At 38.6% G+C, this 16,654-nt stretch overlaps 1 protein-coding gene across 3 annotated transcripts in view; it reads left to right on the plus strand.

Moving 5' to 3' along the window:
• The window catches only part of NEBL (nebulette), a 266,173-nt gene that overhangs the window by 165,284 nt on the left and 84,235 nt on the right, over positions 1 to 16,654 (plus strand). The window contains exons 1-3 of one of the 3 annotated variants that reach the window (XM_035893255.1): positions 4,187 to 4,252; positions 4,349 to 4,420; positions 15,231 to 15,335. The exons of the other annotated variants lie outside the window; for them this stretch is intronic. Of the exons in view, the coding sequence (XP_035749148.1) occupies positions 4,187 to 4,252; positions 4,349 to 4,420; positions 15,231 to 15,335 (243 nt within the window). Of the gene's footprint in view, positions 1 to 4,186; positions 4,253 to 4,348; positions 4,421 to 15,230; positions 15,336 to 16,654 lie in introns of those variants that run through there. 3 annotated transcript variants of the gene reach the window in all.

A 16,654-nucleotide genomic window follows, 5' to 3' on the forward strand; every position in this document is an offset into this window, starting at 1 on the left:
CTGCGTCGTGTGGAATTAATTGTACTTACTTCAGTGATGTGTGTGTCTGTCCAGTGAGAACAGAAAATAACATTTTCATTTTAGGGATGTCTGTGGATTGATTTTTAACTCATTGGGAGCAGCATAGTTAAAGCACTAAAACTCTACCTCTGTTCTTACTAGGTTTTTAGTCCAGGATTGAAAGGAATATATCCATAGCGTATATATGCCTCTCACTATAATGCTGTGCAGATTTTTCAGCTGAAATATGTCAGTCCTTAACTTACAACCTATGTGCAAGTACCCCATGAGGAACTCTGCAATAAATAGGTTTGAGATTGTGATGTTTCTGGTACCTTTTCTAGGACAAGCACAGTTCCTGCTTTTCTGTGAAGTGGTAAAGAAGTTCTTTTGGCTCAGCAATACATGTGGATATTGCAGATCTCAGAAGGCTTTTGGGGATTATGCCAAAAAAGTCCAATGGTATTTGTTCAGTGACAGAAGTGAGCGTCCTTGCTAAATCGTTATGTGTATCAGGGCCAAAATGAGATGAAGCCTTTAAGCTTTCTGGGCTAACATCTCCCAAATGTATTTCTTAGAAGATTGATAAAGGGACAAGTTGATGGTGGGGCTTTGGCCAGATGTGGACACAGCTGTGCGTGATCAAAGCAGGAAAGCTGCACAACTGTGCGCCTCAACCATTCGCATGCTGGGCCAACTTGTACTCACGGGGACTTGGGCTCCTTTATACTCCATGTTTCTTCCCCTTCTGCCTTCTCAGCAGACATACATTTAGACCAAGTACTTGAGTAATGTTCTGTGTCAAAAAATAGTGCATTGACACAATCAGATGATGCCTGTGTTGGGAGATTTAGCTGCCTCCTTTCATAGGATAAACCATATAGCTTGCTTCTAGAAGGCTTGTATTCTTTGTCAAAAGTTCATACCCAGCGAAGGTTGTATACTGCAAATACTGTGCTTCTGTGAACAATCCAGACAACATACAGTTTTTTTGATTTTGTTGCAGCTTCTTCAGCAAAATAGCCTCATTCTTAAGGCTAAATTTAAATTGAGCTTTGAAACATCCATGCAGGGTGGCTGGAAGTAGAAACGTGGAGCTATGCAGCATTCCCTTACAAAATTTAGTTGAGTTCATATTGGGTACTTCCCTGAAGAACACATTTCTCCCCTTTGTGTGCATATTAAGATACCTATAATGCAGTAATAAATTCTAATTTTGCAATTCCCTGTATGCATACAAATATTGGGTATGCATAGCTTAGCAGTCCATCACAGTGTTTTCTTAAAATTCTGTACAATTGGATTTTGTTTAATCTGTGCTGTTTCATACCAGAACAAATGACTACAGATTATTCCATTATATACAGTGGAAAATGGTTCAGAAATGTCAGTTTGGAGGTTTTGGTAAAGATGCAGGTTTTGCAGGGAAAAGTAGTCTTTAATACAACATACTTCATAATTGTTTTGGGGATGTAAAGCTCAGCATTTTAACTAGGTCTTTATTCAGATTAGATTTAGTATTTTTAGAGTAGTTTTAAAAATATTTGTAAACACACACAAACATTTGCAATGCCAGACATGCCTGCTGATCCTAGATTTTTTATTGCCTCTTACGGAAATAACCTAAGCTTGGTTTTGACCTGCAGGCTGTTAATAGAATCATAATGCACTTTCAAACTGTGCAATTCTTAAATGGTCATAACAAATTATTTCCTGAATTATATCTGGATATATTTAATTTTCAAGCTTGCTTTATTGCACAGTGAATGTTATCTGACAGTATTCAGTGTTTTGAGGAGGGTGAAAGAAAGGGAGGCAGGTTTCTGTGTCATGTAGTCTCTTTCTGCATGTTATGTGAAAAGTGCCATTTTGAAAAACTTGTGTGTGGTGAGTAGATACTGTGATATTTTTTCCCTTAATTTGTGCATAGTATTATATATTTCTTTAATATGATGAGTTATAGCAGCTGTCTTGCAATCCTTCTATTATGGAAGTTACATGGGACATAGCATATTTTGAACGCTCAGTTATGCCTGACCCGCAGCATGCAAAAACGGGAAAAAATGAATTCTATCAAAGCAGTTAAAGATCATAGAATAGAATAGAACAGAATACAATATTTCAGTTGGAGGGGACCTACAATGATCATACTGTCCAACTGCCTGACCACTTCAGGGCTGACCAAAAGTGATCATACTAAAGAGAAAGCAGATCTTTATTATGCAGAAACCATTGCAGGAAAACCACAATAAATACATAAATTTTGGTATGTCCAGCTGCTGAAAAACCACCAGATATAATGTAAGCATGTCAAAAAGCTGAACACACCCCTTTGCCCCCCAAACCCAAACAGTTTTGACTTTGTCATTTTGACCATATTTGCTTTCCAGTGCAAAAAATAGCAAAAGATTTTCCCATATTCAGCAAGCTTTGCAGCTACTAATAGCTATTCTCTGCTCTCTTAAATATTTTTCAATGTCTCCACTTAAAAAATTTATTAAATGTAGGAAGGAAAAGGGAAATTAACTGTGCTGGAAGAATGTAGTATTTGCAGTATTATCACAAAAATCCCAAAATGAAGACTTGGTGCTGTATTTCTGTCTGGCACTTTTGTAGGTTCTGTGTCTCCTTAACATGTGGTACTTGAAATCATGCAGGAGTCTGTTGTTTGGGAATGTATTTGCTGTGGCCATACTCTTCAAAAATGACCTGTAACTCTCAATACCCATCTTCTAAGACTAAACCATTTGTTTTCACAAGGGTGAAACACCTTCAGCTCCAAAAGTAGTCAGCATAAATTACAGGTAATTCTCACCCATACAAACCAGAGAAATCCTGAACTTCAGCAATGCCGATTCAAATCTGAACTTTACGAGCTTATATTTGAAGTAGTGAAATGGAAAATCTTGAAGCTATTGTACTATTAATGTATAAAGAATTCTGTCTCTTGATTATTATAGACTGAAAGCAGTTTATGCCTTTGTTCTTCGTATTTTTTTTTTTAAATTTTCAGACCTTATCTAAGTCAAATGCTGTATTTTTCCGCTTCTTTGAAATGTTTCTCTTTCTAATGAAATGTGTGTCTTTAAATAAGCTCTGAGGACATTGTGGTGGGGCACAAGTACTTAAAATTCTTTGAAGAGATTTTTTAAGAGTGCACATTCCTTCTGTCCTTGCCTGACTGCAAAGCTGTGTAGCGGTGAATCGCTTTGCTGGATGAAGTTCAAAAGCATAACTTGTATAAAATGAGACGTATACAAGCTACAGGTTGGAAAGAAAACTAATGTTAAAATGCTGGGTACTCCACCTGGTCTTGTAACACCTCCTTGCTTGTTTTACAGAAGCAAATGCTGTGACACTATATCCATCGACATAAGGATATCTTTCAGTTTCATTGCAGCTGGAGTCGGTGACTTCATACTGAAGGAGCTTGGTTTTGAGACTACGGACCATGGCAGTCTTTAACGGTGAAGGAACATACATGTTTGTGTAAATATATAGCCATGTATACTTGTAAGTATACAGACATGTTTGTATCTATGTATGTTCAGTTTTAACCTGCAGATGACATGATGTGGAAAGCATTTAAGGAATTTTATAAGCTTTGTGGAAAAGGAGTATTTTCTGAAAAATATACCAGCAGTTACACCTACTGGAAAACAAGAGTGGTGTTCTTTTTTTTTTAATCAAAAGCTTTATTATTGGACCAACAAAATAAAGCTTTGCGATAACTGGTTTTGGCGTTGTTGATGCCTTGAATCTTAGAACTGGGCTGTTTCCCCATAAACTTAGAGTCAATGTTCCCTTTTTAAGCCTGTTAATTTTGCTACATTACTTATGAATTAACTGCATCACAGTATTTTAATTAAGTGTGTTCATAGTCTTTTTAAAAATAGTTGACTGGGATAGGTCATTTAATTATATTTTATCTGTAAGACAGCATTAGCTCTGCTGTGGCTGATAGCTAGCAAGGCCATCTGCAATGCCTTTCGGTTCACTCACACTGAATTGTTCCGATAAAGACTGTCAAGTGCTGCCTAAATAAGGAAGGAGCCTTGGTGGAGTTAAGTGCAGTGGAGGACACAAACGAAGCATTGATTCCAGGCAATGCTGTAGGGTCTGAGCTGTTTCCTGCAGCGCTGAACTTTTTTTGAGTTTTCATTGTTGTTTTCTGTAAAGTATTAAAATGCGAGTATCTGCCATTCAGGATTTCAGGGAAGATGAAAATGAGGATGGGGAGGAAGAAGAAAAGGTGAGTTAAACCCCAGTAGCTTTGAAAAGTTCTTATTTCCTTCTATTGTTACCCTTTTAGGACAATAAAACTGGAATGATTGTCTTTCTCTTATAGGTCTTCCTCAAGCCTGTTATTGAGGACAGAAATATGGAACTGGCCCGAAAATGCAGTGAAATAATAAGTGATGTAAGTGACAGTGATTCTTTCCATCCCTACATTTGGATTTCTCTTTCCAGCAGCTTTATACTTACGATACATATTTTTTCAGATGTGTGCAGTGCAGCACGCGCCCATCCAAGACTCAAATACAAAAGCACACAGAGCAATAGAAAAGCACAGCCTACTCCAGTACCTTAAATCATCAGCCACAGAAGGATAAGCTTTTCAGAACACTTGGATGGTACTAAGCATGGGCACTAGGAAGGATAATGTTCCAAAAAGTGGGTCTCCCACGGAGGGTGTCTCCCGTGAGAACACCTTGGCTGATTTCACCAGGAAAAGGCAGTATTTTTTGTAGTTATAGCCTAATCCTATGAAGTCTGATTGGTTAGAACAGAACTGGGTGCCAGTATACATAGCTGTAAGGAGGGAGGATAAAAATAAAACAGATGAAATTTGAGTGTTATCTGTTGGTCTGTGGTGATAGACGCTCAAAACTGCTTAGCATATTATTATTGACTTAGCCTTATAGGCAGAATCCACTGAAACACTAGAATATCTTTAAAAGTTATTTAGCTAGCAAATTCTTGACTTAGTTACTATTGATTTTTAAATCAGTTAGTCAGATATAGACATTATATAAACATTATAGATAGGATCCAAGACATTTCAAATTGGAGTAGGTCCAATTGCTTCAGTGTAATAGCATCAGATTTACCTTGATGGAAGCTTATTTCTGTGTCCCTCTGGTCTCAGGAGTAACTTTGTCCCTTCATGTGAATGAGAGTTAAGAGTGGTATTTCTCCTGTGAAAGTGGTGGCTGGCAGCAGAGAAGACATTAGTGAGGAGAGAGTGACCTTGCTTTAACAACTGTTCTTCTAAAGAAACTGAAAAATGGTGTCTGGCTCATGTTGTGCTGTAATCTGATGTTTAGATTGGGGTTGTTATTGTTCGAGATGGATGAGTATGTTGATTTTACGAGGATAGGACATAGAGAATCTACACTTGAGGTATAAATTATTAGGGGTTATGTATCAGAAAAGAATATGTAACTTGGAAAAACAGTATCTGGGTTGTGTAGGTGTTACAGTGCTGGCTTGAAAATGTGACTTGAGAAGGTCAAAGTTTACTCTTTGTCCACACACTGTCTCGTAATACTTTAATTTTCACAGAAAGAGTGTTGAAAATTGGATAGAACCTTAAGAGAAGCTACCAAGATAGCTCCCTTGTAATCTCAAGCTACTTTAGGAAGTAGTAAAGATTATTGATATTTTTACTGATGGTTATCTACATGTTTTCTTTGGGAAAAGAATGGCATACATGTCGACTCATGTAAAGGCCAAAAGGAAAATGGACCTGGAGCTTTCATCTGACCCAAAATACATTTATTGCTTCCATGCAACTTGTTTCTAAACATGGTTGCTGTTCTTAAAGGCAAACACTACTTGAAAAATGCTGAAGAAATCTTTTCTTTAATTGAAAAAGAATTAGTACTGCCCTGTATACCCATTAGAGGAGTATTGTTGTTAACTGATAAATGGAGTGGCTGTATTTTCTCTGATTTTCTACAGGGCCTTGGGAGCTAAAGTAAGTAACTAAGTCAAGCCATGTTCCTGAAGCGTATAATGGTTCAGGGATGTGGGTTTCTGCTGAAAGCTTGTGGTGCGTTTAGCTTGCAAGTGTGTTAGATTTTCTTTGAGATATATAAAGGCAAAGGGCAAAGAATGCTTTCAAAGCAGTAGCAGTATGTAAGGGTCCAGACCAATTTACTTTGAAAGAAGAGACTCCGTGTTTAAAAATGGCATCCAGTTTTGGGGCCTTATTCAGCCTCTGCTGAAATCAGTAGGTGCCTCTTCATTGGCTTGAAGGGAATATGTGTATGTATAGGTGTTGAATTTTGTTTCCCAGAATTTTTGCTATGATTGGAATTTCTTATGACCGGTGTGCTGGGGTGTAAGTTCCTCACCCTGCATACTTCATTGTGGAGACCAATAAACTTTAAGGAGTTTGTGTTCTTGTCTTTGACTTTTGATGCGTTAACATTCAGAACTTTTTATATATCCTTTACCCATTTTAGCACGAATCATTGCACAAACTGCTGTTTGTGTGGCTGTATTGTTGGTGTACATCTGTAAATTTTATGTGTACAGTGGTTTTATGGGGCTTGCAGTTTGGCCCTATGATGACCTTGGGACAGCAGCCTGTGTCCTTGCTGACCAGGGTGGTTGTCCTTTTCTGCTGGCGGAGCTGTCAGCACAGTTCCTCCATCAGAAGGCAGCGCCAGGAGTGCTCATGACTGAGATACTGGGGTTGCATTATGCTCACCCTGCATTCTTTGCAGGCTGACTTTAATTTGGCAATATGGTTTTAAAAAGGTGTCGCGACGGCAGTCCTTAGTGCATGCATAACTGTCAACCTTGAACTGTACACAGGGGAAGTTGTGAAGTGTTTTTGTGCTCTGGTTCTTGAGGAAATCCCCATTTTCATTTGAGGTTGGCAGATGTTTGTTCTGTGGCTGTGACACCCCCTGGATTGTTTCTTCCTAAAGCATTTCATTTAACATCCCTCCATTATGCAATTTTATTCCACAGATGTTTTCAAAACTGTCATGTCTGTTTGATTTGTATGAATTACCTTCCTTTCCAGACCTTTTCTCTTCACTACTGAAATTGAGCCTGTCCATTTGCTTGTATTGCTTATATTCTGGTATATTTTCATGTCTTCTTTGTTTTGATTGTGTGGTGTTATGTTGTGAATACTGTTACAAGCAGTAATTATTATATGAATAAAAGTATCATTGACCAAACTATCATAATCCTTTTTGGTAGAGAGGCAGACACTCTGCTTCTGAAGATTCTGCTGAATTTTGGTAATGTATAGTACCGGTGCTTCTTTTCCCCTATAGCATTTAACTGTTCTTGTATGGAGTCCAACTTTGCTTTAGCATGTCTCTGTTATAAAGCAAGGGCCAAAGAGACCTAGAGTCAAGTGCAGAATCAGAGTGCCTTTCCACTCATGCCGGTAAGGTTGTGACCACCTAATTCAGGGTGGAGTTGTCCCTCTGGACTCACCATTACTAGTCACGGCCTCTAACTCAGGAGGACTTTGAGGTCCAAATTGATGGAGACTAGTAAAACACTGTGGGCCAATAACAGTGTATGCTTGCCCTGTTCTCATGCTGTTCTCTAGATTTCTGTGGCCACAGAGAAAAGATTTTGTATTAGATGGATCTGTGGTCTGACACAGCTCTTAGTCTCATGAGAGATTACAAATTAAGAAATGTAAGGTTGGAAAGGGAATCCTTAGTGGAAAAGTTCCCTTTTGGTCTAGCATAAGAGCTAGATAAGAAGGGTCAGATGTTTTTGTGGTTTTTTTAAGCTTAAATGGGTCTTTGAGAGATAACAGTTCTATAATGGATCTTGGCATGATGACTGTCATCATGGTTACATCATTGGTGGTGAGATATTAAGAACAGTTTTTCAAGTATATTCTTATTAAAGTTAGATTAATCTGTGCTCCTGAATACAAAGGGAAGGTGGCTGCTTGGATTAAGCTGTTACCATCAGAGCCTGTCCTTTAGCTCACAGTATCCTCCTGTGTTTCCCCTGTGAAAAAGGCTGATGGAACAGACCATGGGTGAGATGCATTTTCTTGGTGAGCCGGGAAGCTTCAGCTTAAAGGTTGGATGCCCTTGTTTTATAAAGTTGATCTTGCCATATAACATCCATTAAGAAAAAAATGCAATTTGAAGCTTACTGTTTTGGTGGTTCTCTAGGAATTTTAATCCACTTTTACGGGGTAGCTGTGCTGCTGGTCAGGGTAGTTTTATGATGAGTCAGGAAGAAGAAAGCGATCAGGAAAAAGCTATTAAAAATTGGACTTCAAATTCTATCAAAAGAGTAGTGGTGTCTCCAGGCCATCATTTGCTGTTGTTTGGTTTTTTTTGCAAGGCTTACCAGATCTACTCAACCTAAACAGTGTATTTTGTGATGAAGGGTAAGTCACAGGCAACATTTCCTATTCAGTATTTTAGACATTTGAATTTGTAAGCCCAAACTTTGAAGAGGAATATTAGCTTCTCTGCCTATTCCTTCCAGCCATTGGTTATGTTCAGTCATAGCCAACCTCGTAAGCCTAATGCTTACGTCATTTACAATAAATATGCTTTTTAAGTGCAGATGTCATGACTTCATTATACTTGTCCAATTTCATCTTCCATTTTTCTGGCTCCAAGCGATACAGGTGCTTCTTGTAGCAGAATGGAGCGTGCTGGATCACAATTTGACCACACATTTTGTTACATGTCCTCCCTAAATTGCTCATTTGAGCCTGCATGCATTTTGTGGTCTCTGTGGGTTACTATAATAAATGTGAATAATAAAGGAGTAAGGAGGTGGCATCAGTCCTTTACTGCTTTCAGTTATTTTGAAAGTATGACTTCTACAGCAGAATAGCTTTGATTATGTCTTCTAGTTGTATCGTGTCATTCCCTCCCCTCCCCCCCCCCCAAACAATTAGGAAGCTTTTATGTTTGATTTTTGAATGTAATCATTGCTCTGTAATTAAAATGGATGTAATTACAGTCAGCTTTCAGATATCTGTGGGTGATTTATCTAAGTTGTGAGCAGCAAGACTCTCCATCTCCTCTACCAGAATCTCAGCTTTACCGGAGTTTCTACTGGGAACGCCATCAAACTGAACCAGTAGACAGTCAGCTCTGTAGAATTCCTGTGTCCCTTCTCACCAATATCACTCTGAATGAACATAATTCTATGAAGCCTTTTTTTTGAGCTGTTCATGTGCACATACATACACACGCTTGCAAATACATGCATGCATGTGTGCAGGTTGAACAGTAAGCACCCGCTCATGTTTATCATAAAACTGCCCTGTTTGTGTATTGCTCTGTGATTAGCTAGGAGTACGGTGTCACGCACAGGTTACACGAACCATTGGATTTTTATGGCTCCCTGAGTAAAGTGATGACACACAGTAATTTTACACCCGTTGTTCACCAAACAGGTTTTATTTAGGATACGCTGTAATCCACGAAGGCAGACAATATGATTCGGTAATGAGATGTAGATTCCTTCAGTAGTCCAAATGTGGATGAGCTCAAGAGTAACCAAAATGATTTCCTGTTTTAGAATTATGTAGTCATCAGTTTGAGATGAACTTGGCATTATCTAATTCATTTCATGGTGGACAAAAAGTTTGCATCAGAAAGTACAGGAACTGACTCTGTGTAAGCTGCCATCCTTCTCATGAATTTTCCAAGTCCTTGTAGAGGAGCGCAGACTAGAACTTGTGATATCCATTAAGGATTCAGAGAAAGAGGAAATTAAGACTGCATATTTCTGTAATGCTCAGATGCAGATCATATTGCTTCTGTCAGTGCTTGTCAGCAAGTCTAGAGTGCATAAGTGCAAGCTGCTGGTGTGCAGAATGTGAAAGTGAGGTTGGAGAAATGGTAGCAGATAATAACCATGAAAGCTTAATACTAAATAATTCAATTTGTATTGAACTAAACTATTCTATGTACAAAGAAAGAAATGTCACTAAAAACATTTAAGGCTACCTTAAGAGAAGCTACCAAGATAGCTCCCTTGTAATCTCAAGCTACTTTAGGAAGTAGTAAAGATTATTGATATTTTTACTGATGGTTATCTACATGTTTTCTTTGGGAAAAGAATGGCATACATGTCGACTCATGTAAAGGCCAAAAGGAAAATGGACCTGGAGCTTTCATCTGACCCAAAATACATTTATTGCTTCCATGCAACTTGTTTCTAAACATGGTTGCTGTTCTTAAAGGCAAACACTCCTTGAAAAATGCTGAAGAAATCTTTTCTTTAATTGAAAAAGAATTAGTACTGCCCTGTATACCCATTAGAGGAGTATTGTTGTTAACTGATAAATGGAGTGGCTGTATTTTCTCTGATTTTCTACAGGGCCTTGGGAGCTAAAGTAAGTAACTAAGTCAAGCCATGTTCCTGAAGCGTATAATGGTTCAGGGATGTGGGTTTCTGCTGAAAGCTTGTGGTGCGTTTAGCTTGCAAGTGTGTTAGATTTTCTTTGAGATATATAAAGTGTAATGGCAAAGGGTCATAAATGCTTTCAAAGCAGTAGCAGTATGTAAGGGTCCAGACCAATTTACTTTGAAAGAAGAGACTCCGTGTTTAAAAATGGCATCCAGTTTTGGGGCCTTATTCAGCCTCTGCTGAAATCAGTAGGTGCCTCTTCATTGGCTTGAAGGGAATATGTGTATGTATAGGTGTTGAATTTTGTTTCCCAGAATTTTTGCTATGATTGGAATTTCTTATGACCGGTGTGCTGGGGGGTAAGTTCCTCACCCTGCATACTTCATTGTGGAGACCAATAAACTTTAAGGAGTTTGTGTTCTTGTCTTTGACTTTTGATGCGTTAACATTCAGAACTTTTTATATATCCTTTACCCATTTTAGCACGAATCATTGCACAAACTGCTGTTTGTGTGGCTGTATTGTTGGTGTACATCTGTAAATTTTATGTGTACAGTGGTTTTATGGGGCTTGCAGTTTGGCCCTATGATGACCTTGGGACAGCAGCCTGTGTCCTTGCTGACCACGAGGCTGGGTGGTTGTCCTTTTCTGCTGGTGGAGCTGTCAGCACAGTTCCTCCATCAGAAGGCAGCGCCAGGAGTGCTCATGACTGAGATACTGGGGTTGCATTATGCTCACCCTGCATTCTTTGCAGGCTGACTTTAATTTGGCAATATGGTTTTAAAAAGGTGTCGCGACGGCAGTCCTTAGTGCATGCATAACTATCAACCTTGAACTGTACACAGGGGAAGTTGTGAAGTGTTTTTGTGCTCTGGTTCTTGAGGAAATCCCCATTTTCATTTGAGGTTGGCAGATGTTTGTTCTGTGGCTGTGACACCCCCTGGATTGTTTCTTCCTAAAGCATTTCATTTAACATCCCTCCATTATGCAATTTTATTCCACAGATGTTTTCAAAACTGTCATGTCTGTTTGATTTGTATGAATTACCTTCCTTTCCAGACCTTTTCTCTTCACTACTGAAATTGAGCCTGTCCATTTGCTTGTATTGCTTATATTCTGGTATATTTTCATGTCTTCTTTGTTTTGATTGTGTGGTGTTATGTTGTGAATACTGTTACAAGCAGTAATTATTATATGAATAAAAGTATCATTGACCAAACTATCATAATCCTTTTTGGTAGAGAGGCAGACACTCTGCTTCTGAAGATTCTGCTGAATTTTGGTAATGTATAGTACCGGTGCTTCTTTTCCCCTATAGCATTTAACTGTTCTTGTATGGAGTCCAACTTTGCTTTAGCATGTCTCTGTTATAAAGCGAGGGCCAAAGAGACCTAGAGTCAAGTGCAGAATCAGAGTGCCTTTCCACTCATGCCGGTAAGGTTGTGACCACCTAATTCAGGGTGGAGTTGTCCCTCTGGACTCACCATTACTAGTCACGGCCTCTAACTCAGGAGGACTTTGAGGTCCAAATTGATGGAGACTAGTAAAACACTGTGGGCCAATAACAGTGTATGCTTGCCCTGTTCTCATGCTGTTCTCTAGATTTCTGTGGCCACAGAGAAAAGATTTTGTATTAGATGGATCTGTGGTCTGACACAGCTCTTAGTCTCATGAGAGATTACAAATTAAGAAATGTAAGGTTGGAAAGGGAATCCTTAGTGGAAAAGTTCCCTTTTGGTCTAGCATAAGAGCTAGATAAGAAGGGTCAGATGTTTTTGTGGTTTTTTTAAGCTTAAATGGGTCTTTGAGAGATAACAGTTCTATAATGGATCTTGGCATGATGACTGTCATCATGGTTACATCATTGGTGGTGAGATATTAAGAACAGTTTTTCAAGTATATTCTTATTAAAGTTAGATTAATCTGTGCTCCTGAATACAAAGGGAAGGTGGCTGCTTGGATTAAGCTGTTACCATCAGAGCCTGTCCTTTAGCTCACAGTATCCTCCTGTGTTTCCCCTGTGAAAAAGGCTGATGGAACAGACCATGGGTGAGATGCATTTTCTTGGTGAGCCGGGAAGCTTCAGCTTAAAGGTTGGATGCCCTTGTTTTATAAAGTTGATCTTGCCATATAACATCCATTAAGAAAAAAATGCAATTTGAAGCTTACTGTTTTGGTGGTTCTCTAGGAATTTTAATCCACTTTTACGGGGTAGCTGTGCTGCTGGTCAGGGTAGTTTTATGATGAGTCAGGAAGAAGAAAGCGATCAGGAAAAAGCTATTAAAAATTGGACTTCAAATTCTATCAAAAGAGTAGTGGTGTCTCCAGGCCATCATTTGCTGTTGTTTGGTTTTTTTTGCAAGGCTTACCAGATCTACTCAACCTAAACAGTGTATTTTGTGATGAAGGGTAAGTCACAGGCAACATTTCCTATTCAGTATTTTAGACATTTGAATTTGTAAGCCCAAACTTTGAAGAGGAATATTAGCTTCTCTGCCTATTCCTTCCAGCCATTGGTTATGTTCAGTCATAGCCAACCTCGTAAGCCTAATGCTTACGTCATTTACAATAAATATGCTTTTTAAGTGCAGATGTCATGACTTCATTATACTTGTCCAATTTCATCTTCCATTTTTCTGGCTCCAAGCGATACAGGTGCTTCTTGTAGCAGAATGGAGCGTGCTGGATCACAATTTGACCACACATTTTGTTACATGTCCTCCCTAAATTGCTCATTTGAGCCTGCATGCATTTTGTGGTCTCTGTGGGTTACTATAATAAATGTGAATAATAAAGGAGTAAGGAGGTGGCATCAGTCCTTTACTGCTTTCAGTTATTTTGAAAGTATGACTTCTACAGCAGAATAGCTTTGATTATGTCTTCTAGTTGTATCGTGTCATTCCCTCCCCTCCCCCCCCCCCAAACAATTAGGAAGCTTTTATGTTTGATTTTTGAATGTAATCATTGCTCTGTAATTAAAATGGATGTAATTACAGTCAGCTTTCAGATATCTGTGGGTGATTTATCTAAGTTGTGAGCAGCAAGACTCTCCATCTCCTCTACCAGAATCTCAGCTTTACCGGAGTTTCTACTGGGAACGCCATCAAACTGAACCAGTAGACAGTCAGCTCTGTAGAATTCCTGTGTCCCTTCTCACCAATATCACTCTGAATGAACATAATTCTATGAAGCCTTTTTTTTGAGCTGTTCATGTGCACATACATACACACGCTTGCAAATACATGCATGCATGTGTGCAGGTTGAACAGTAAGCACCCGCTCATGTTTATCATAAAACTGCCCTGTTTGTGTATTGCTCTGTGATTAGCTAGGAGTACGGTGTCACGCACAGGTTACACGAACCATTGGATTTTTATGGCTCCCTGAGTAAAGTGATGACACACAGTAATTTTACACCCGTTGTTCACCAAACAGGTTTTATTTAGGATACGCTGTAATCCACGAAGGCAGACAATATGATTCGGTAATGAGATGTAGATTCCTTCAGTAGTCCAAATGTGGATGAGCTCAAGAGTAACCAAAATGATTTCCTGTTTTAGAATTATGTAGTCATCAGTTTGAGATGAACTTGGCATTATCTAATTCATTTCATGGTGGACAAAAAGTTTGCATCAGAAAGTACAGGAACTGACTCTGTGTAAGCTGCCATCCTTCTCATGAATTTTCCAAGTCCTTGTAGAGGAGCGCAGACTAGAACTTGTGATATCCATTAAGGATTCAGAGAAAGAGGAAATTAAGACTGCATATTTCTGTAATGCTCAGATGCAGATCATATTGCTTCTGTCAGTGCTTGTCAGCAAGTCTAGAGTGCATAAGTGCAAGCTGCTGGTGTGCAGAATGTGAAAGTGAGGTTGGAGAAATGGTAGCAGATAATAACCATGAAAGCTTAATACTAAATAATTCAATTTGTATTGAACTAAACTATTCTATGTACAAAGAAAGAAATGTCACTAAAAACATTTAAGGCTATCCATATAAAGTCTATATCTTTAAAATTTACTTAGTCCATCTCATCATAATTCGCCATCTTCCTTCATGCAGTTCTTGCATAATAAAGGTCCCTACACATTCACCATGTCTGTAGATTTTGTCCTTCTTGCAGTCTCACTAATACAAACAGTAGCTCTCACTTCATGGGGTTATTATACCTGCCTGTGGTGTTTGCCCCATGGTTGGTTGTTTACAAAAAAAAAAAAAAAGAAGACTTGTGTTTTGGGTTTTTTTGCAAAATACATCAGGGTGTGTTGATTCAAAAATGGCTTCCTTTGTGCATAGACATGATTTAAAAAATGGCCCTACTTAAAATTTGCTTTTAAAGAAATTTTGTAATTACTTGCATGTCATGACTGTTGGGGTGCTATGTAGGCAATGATTTGGCAGTGACCTTCTGAATTGATTCATGTAACTCTTGGATTCATAAAGGGGCATTTGAGTATGTTGCACAGATTCTGTGCTTGCTAGGTCTGAGCTAGAAGTTAGTTTAGCAGTTTTATCTTGGAGATCAAAGATCAAGGAGATAAATTTTTCGATTCTCCTTTCTTTATAGAGATACTAAAACATCTACAACAGTGGTGAAAACGTGCAGTTATATGTAGAGAAAAGTTGTATCTTTTTCATCTTTATTATTAAAGAGCTTTGTGACTTTTTCATAGCCCTGGTACTATGTGTGAGAACTGGGTGTTTCCCTTTATGGCTGAATTTGATCCAGCCTGAGGTATTTGCAAGCCACTCAGCATAGTATCCATAAATAAAATAAAAATAATTAAAAAATAGCCGTTGTTTATTTTTCTTCTTTTTTTGAAGAAAATTAAACTTCTTTTTTCTTCTCTTTGTAGATACACTATAAAGAAGAGTTTAAAAAATCTAAAGGCAAGTGCATATTTGTACCTGACACGCCGCAGCTAAAACATGTGAAAAGTCTTGGTGCTTTTATTTCTGAGGTAAGACCTAAAAGATTGAAGAATTCTCTTTGCTTCTTATCCTTCCTCCTCTCTCAATTGAGTATGGTGCTTTTTATCAGAGGAAGGATGGCTTATTTCAAATAACAATTCTGTTTAAAGCTGAAGTGACTTAAAGCACCGTAATTAGTGCATACTGCATATGTGAGTAATAGTAATTTGGAATTATGCAACACTTTTATTTTGGGATTCCAAGATATTTTATTCATGATTCTGAGGCAGTTCTAGCTATCCCATTTTATGGACAGATAAACTGAGGAATAGGAAAAGGATTTCTTGTTACTTATTCTGCAGTGATGAGGTTTGCAAATTATACCCGTGCATAGTTGCCTTGCTGTGGAGAATTCACAGCCTGATATCAAATGGAAGGAGACATGGAAACTTACCATGTTATCACCCCGTCCTCCTTCAGCAAGGGGACAGGGGCAGATATTGGGTCAATGCCATGGGCAGGTCACCTGAGCGCTTGCATGCATATATATGCATACCTGTGTCAGAGATTTTAGGTCTTCTCATACACACGGACACAGACACTGCTGTAGAGGCAAAGAAAGAATGGCAGCTTCCAAAATGCCAGAGCAGAGTTTGCTGCCAGCTCTTCGTATCTCAGGTACAAGGTGTTGTAGGCTGGCATCTCTGGCAGCAGGAGTTTTACCTGGCAGAGAGTTGCTTGCGTAGGCTGGCATCTCTGATTATTTTCCACAGGTGAGGAGAACAGCAGCAGGAGTTTTACCTGGCAGAGAGTTGCTTGTGTTAAGGAACTGCTGGTTCTGAGTGATTTTCCCATCACTGTGACCCTTGGAAGACCTAAATTTTTGGTGCCTCATTCTTTGTGCTACCTTTATGATTAAGATAAAGAATATCCCAATGTCCCCATCGGGAGTTATGTAATTTTTATACATTCTATAATCTGTTTCTGATACACATCAGTTTGCTGTGTGGCTACGTTCAATATAACTGCATCTGATGAATATTTTTGTTGTATTTATCTTTGTATTTTCTGAGAAAGAGTGGCATGTCCCAAGGGGCATAAATGTGATGGAATTATACTTTCTAAAAGAGAGACTATTGTAGCCTACAAAAGCATGATATAGAGTATTTATCAAATCCATCTGTCTGATTCCAGAGAAAAGCTGCTAATTATTAGTCAAAGATTTAGAGATATAAAGATATTTCAAAATTTTAAACCCCATATGTTTTATGTTATCGCACTGTTGAGCACTCGGCTTGCTTAGTGCAGCATTACCTGAAGCCAATGGTGTGATGGATGGTTTATCTTGTAAATTACTGACCTCTAGTGT

This window comes from Egretta garzetta, unplaced genomic scaffold (genome assembly GCF_000687185.1).
Source record: "Egretta garzetta isolate BGI_Z169 unplaced genomic scaffold, ASM68718v1 scaffold434, whole genome shotgun sequence".
In the NCBI taxonomy this organism is placed as follows: Eukaryota; Metazoa; Chordata; class Aves; order Pelecaniformes; family Ardeidae; genus Egretta; species Egretta garzetta.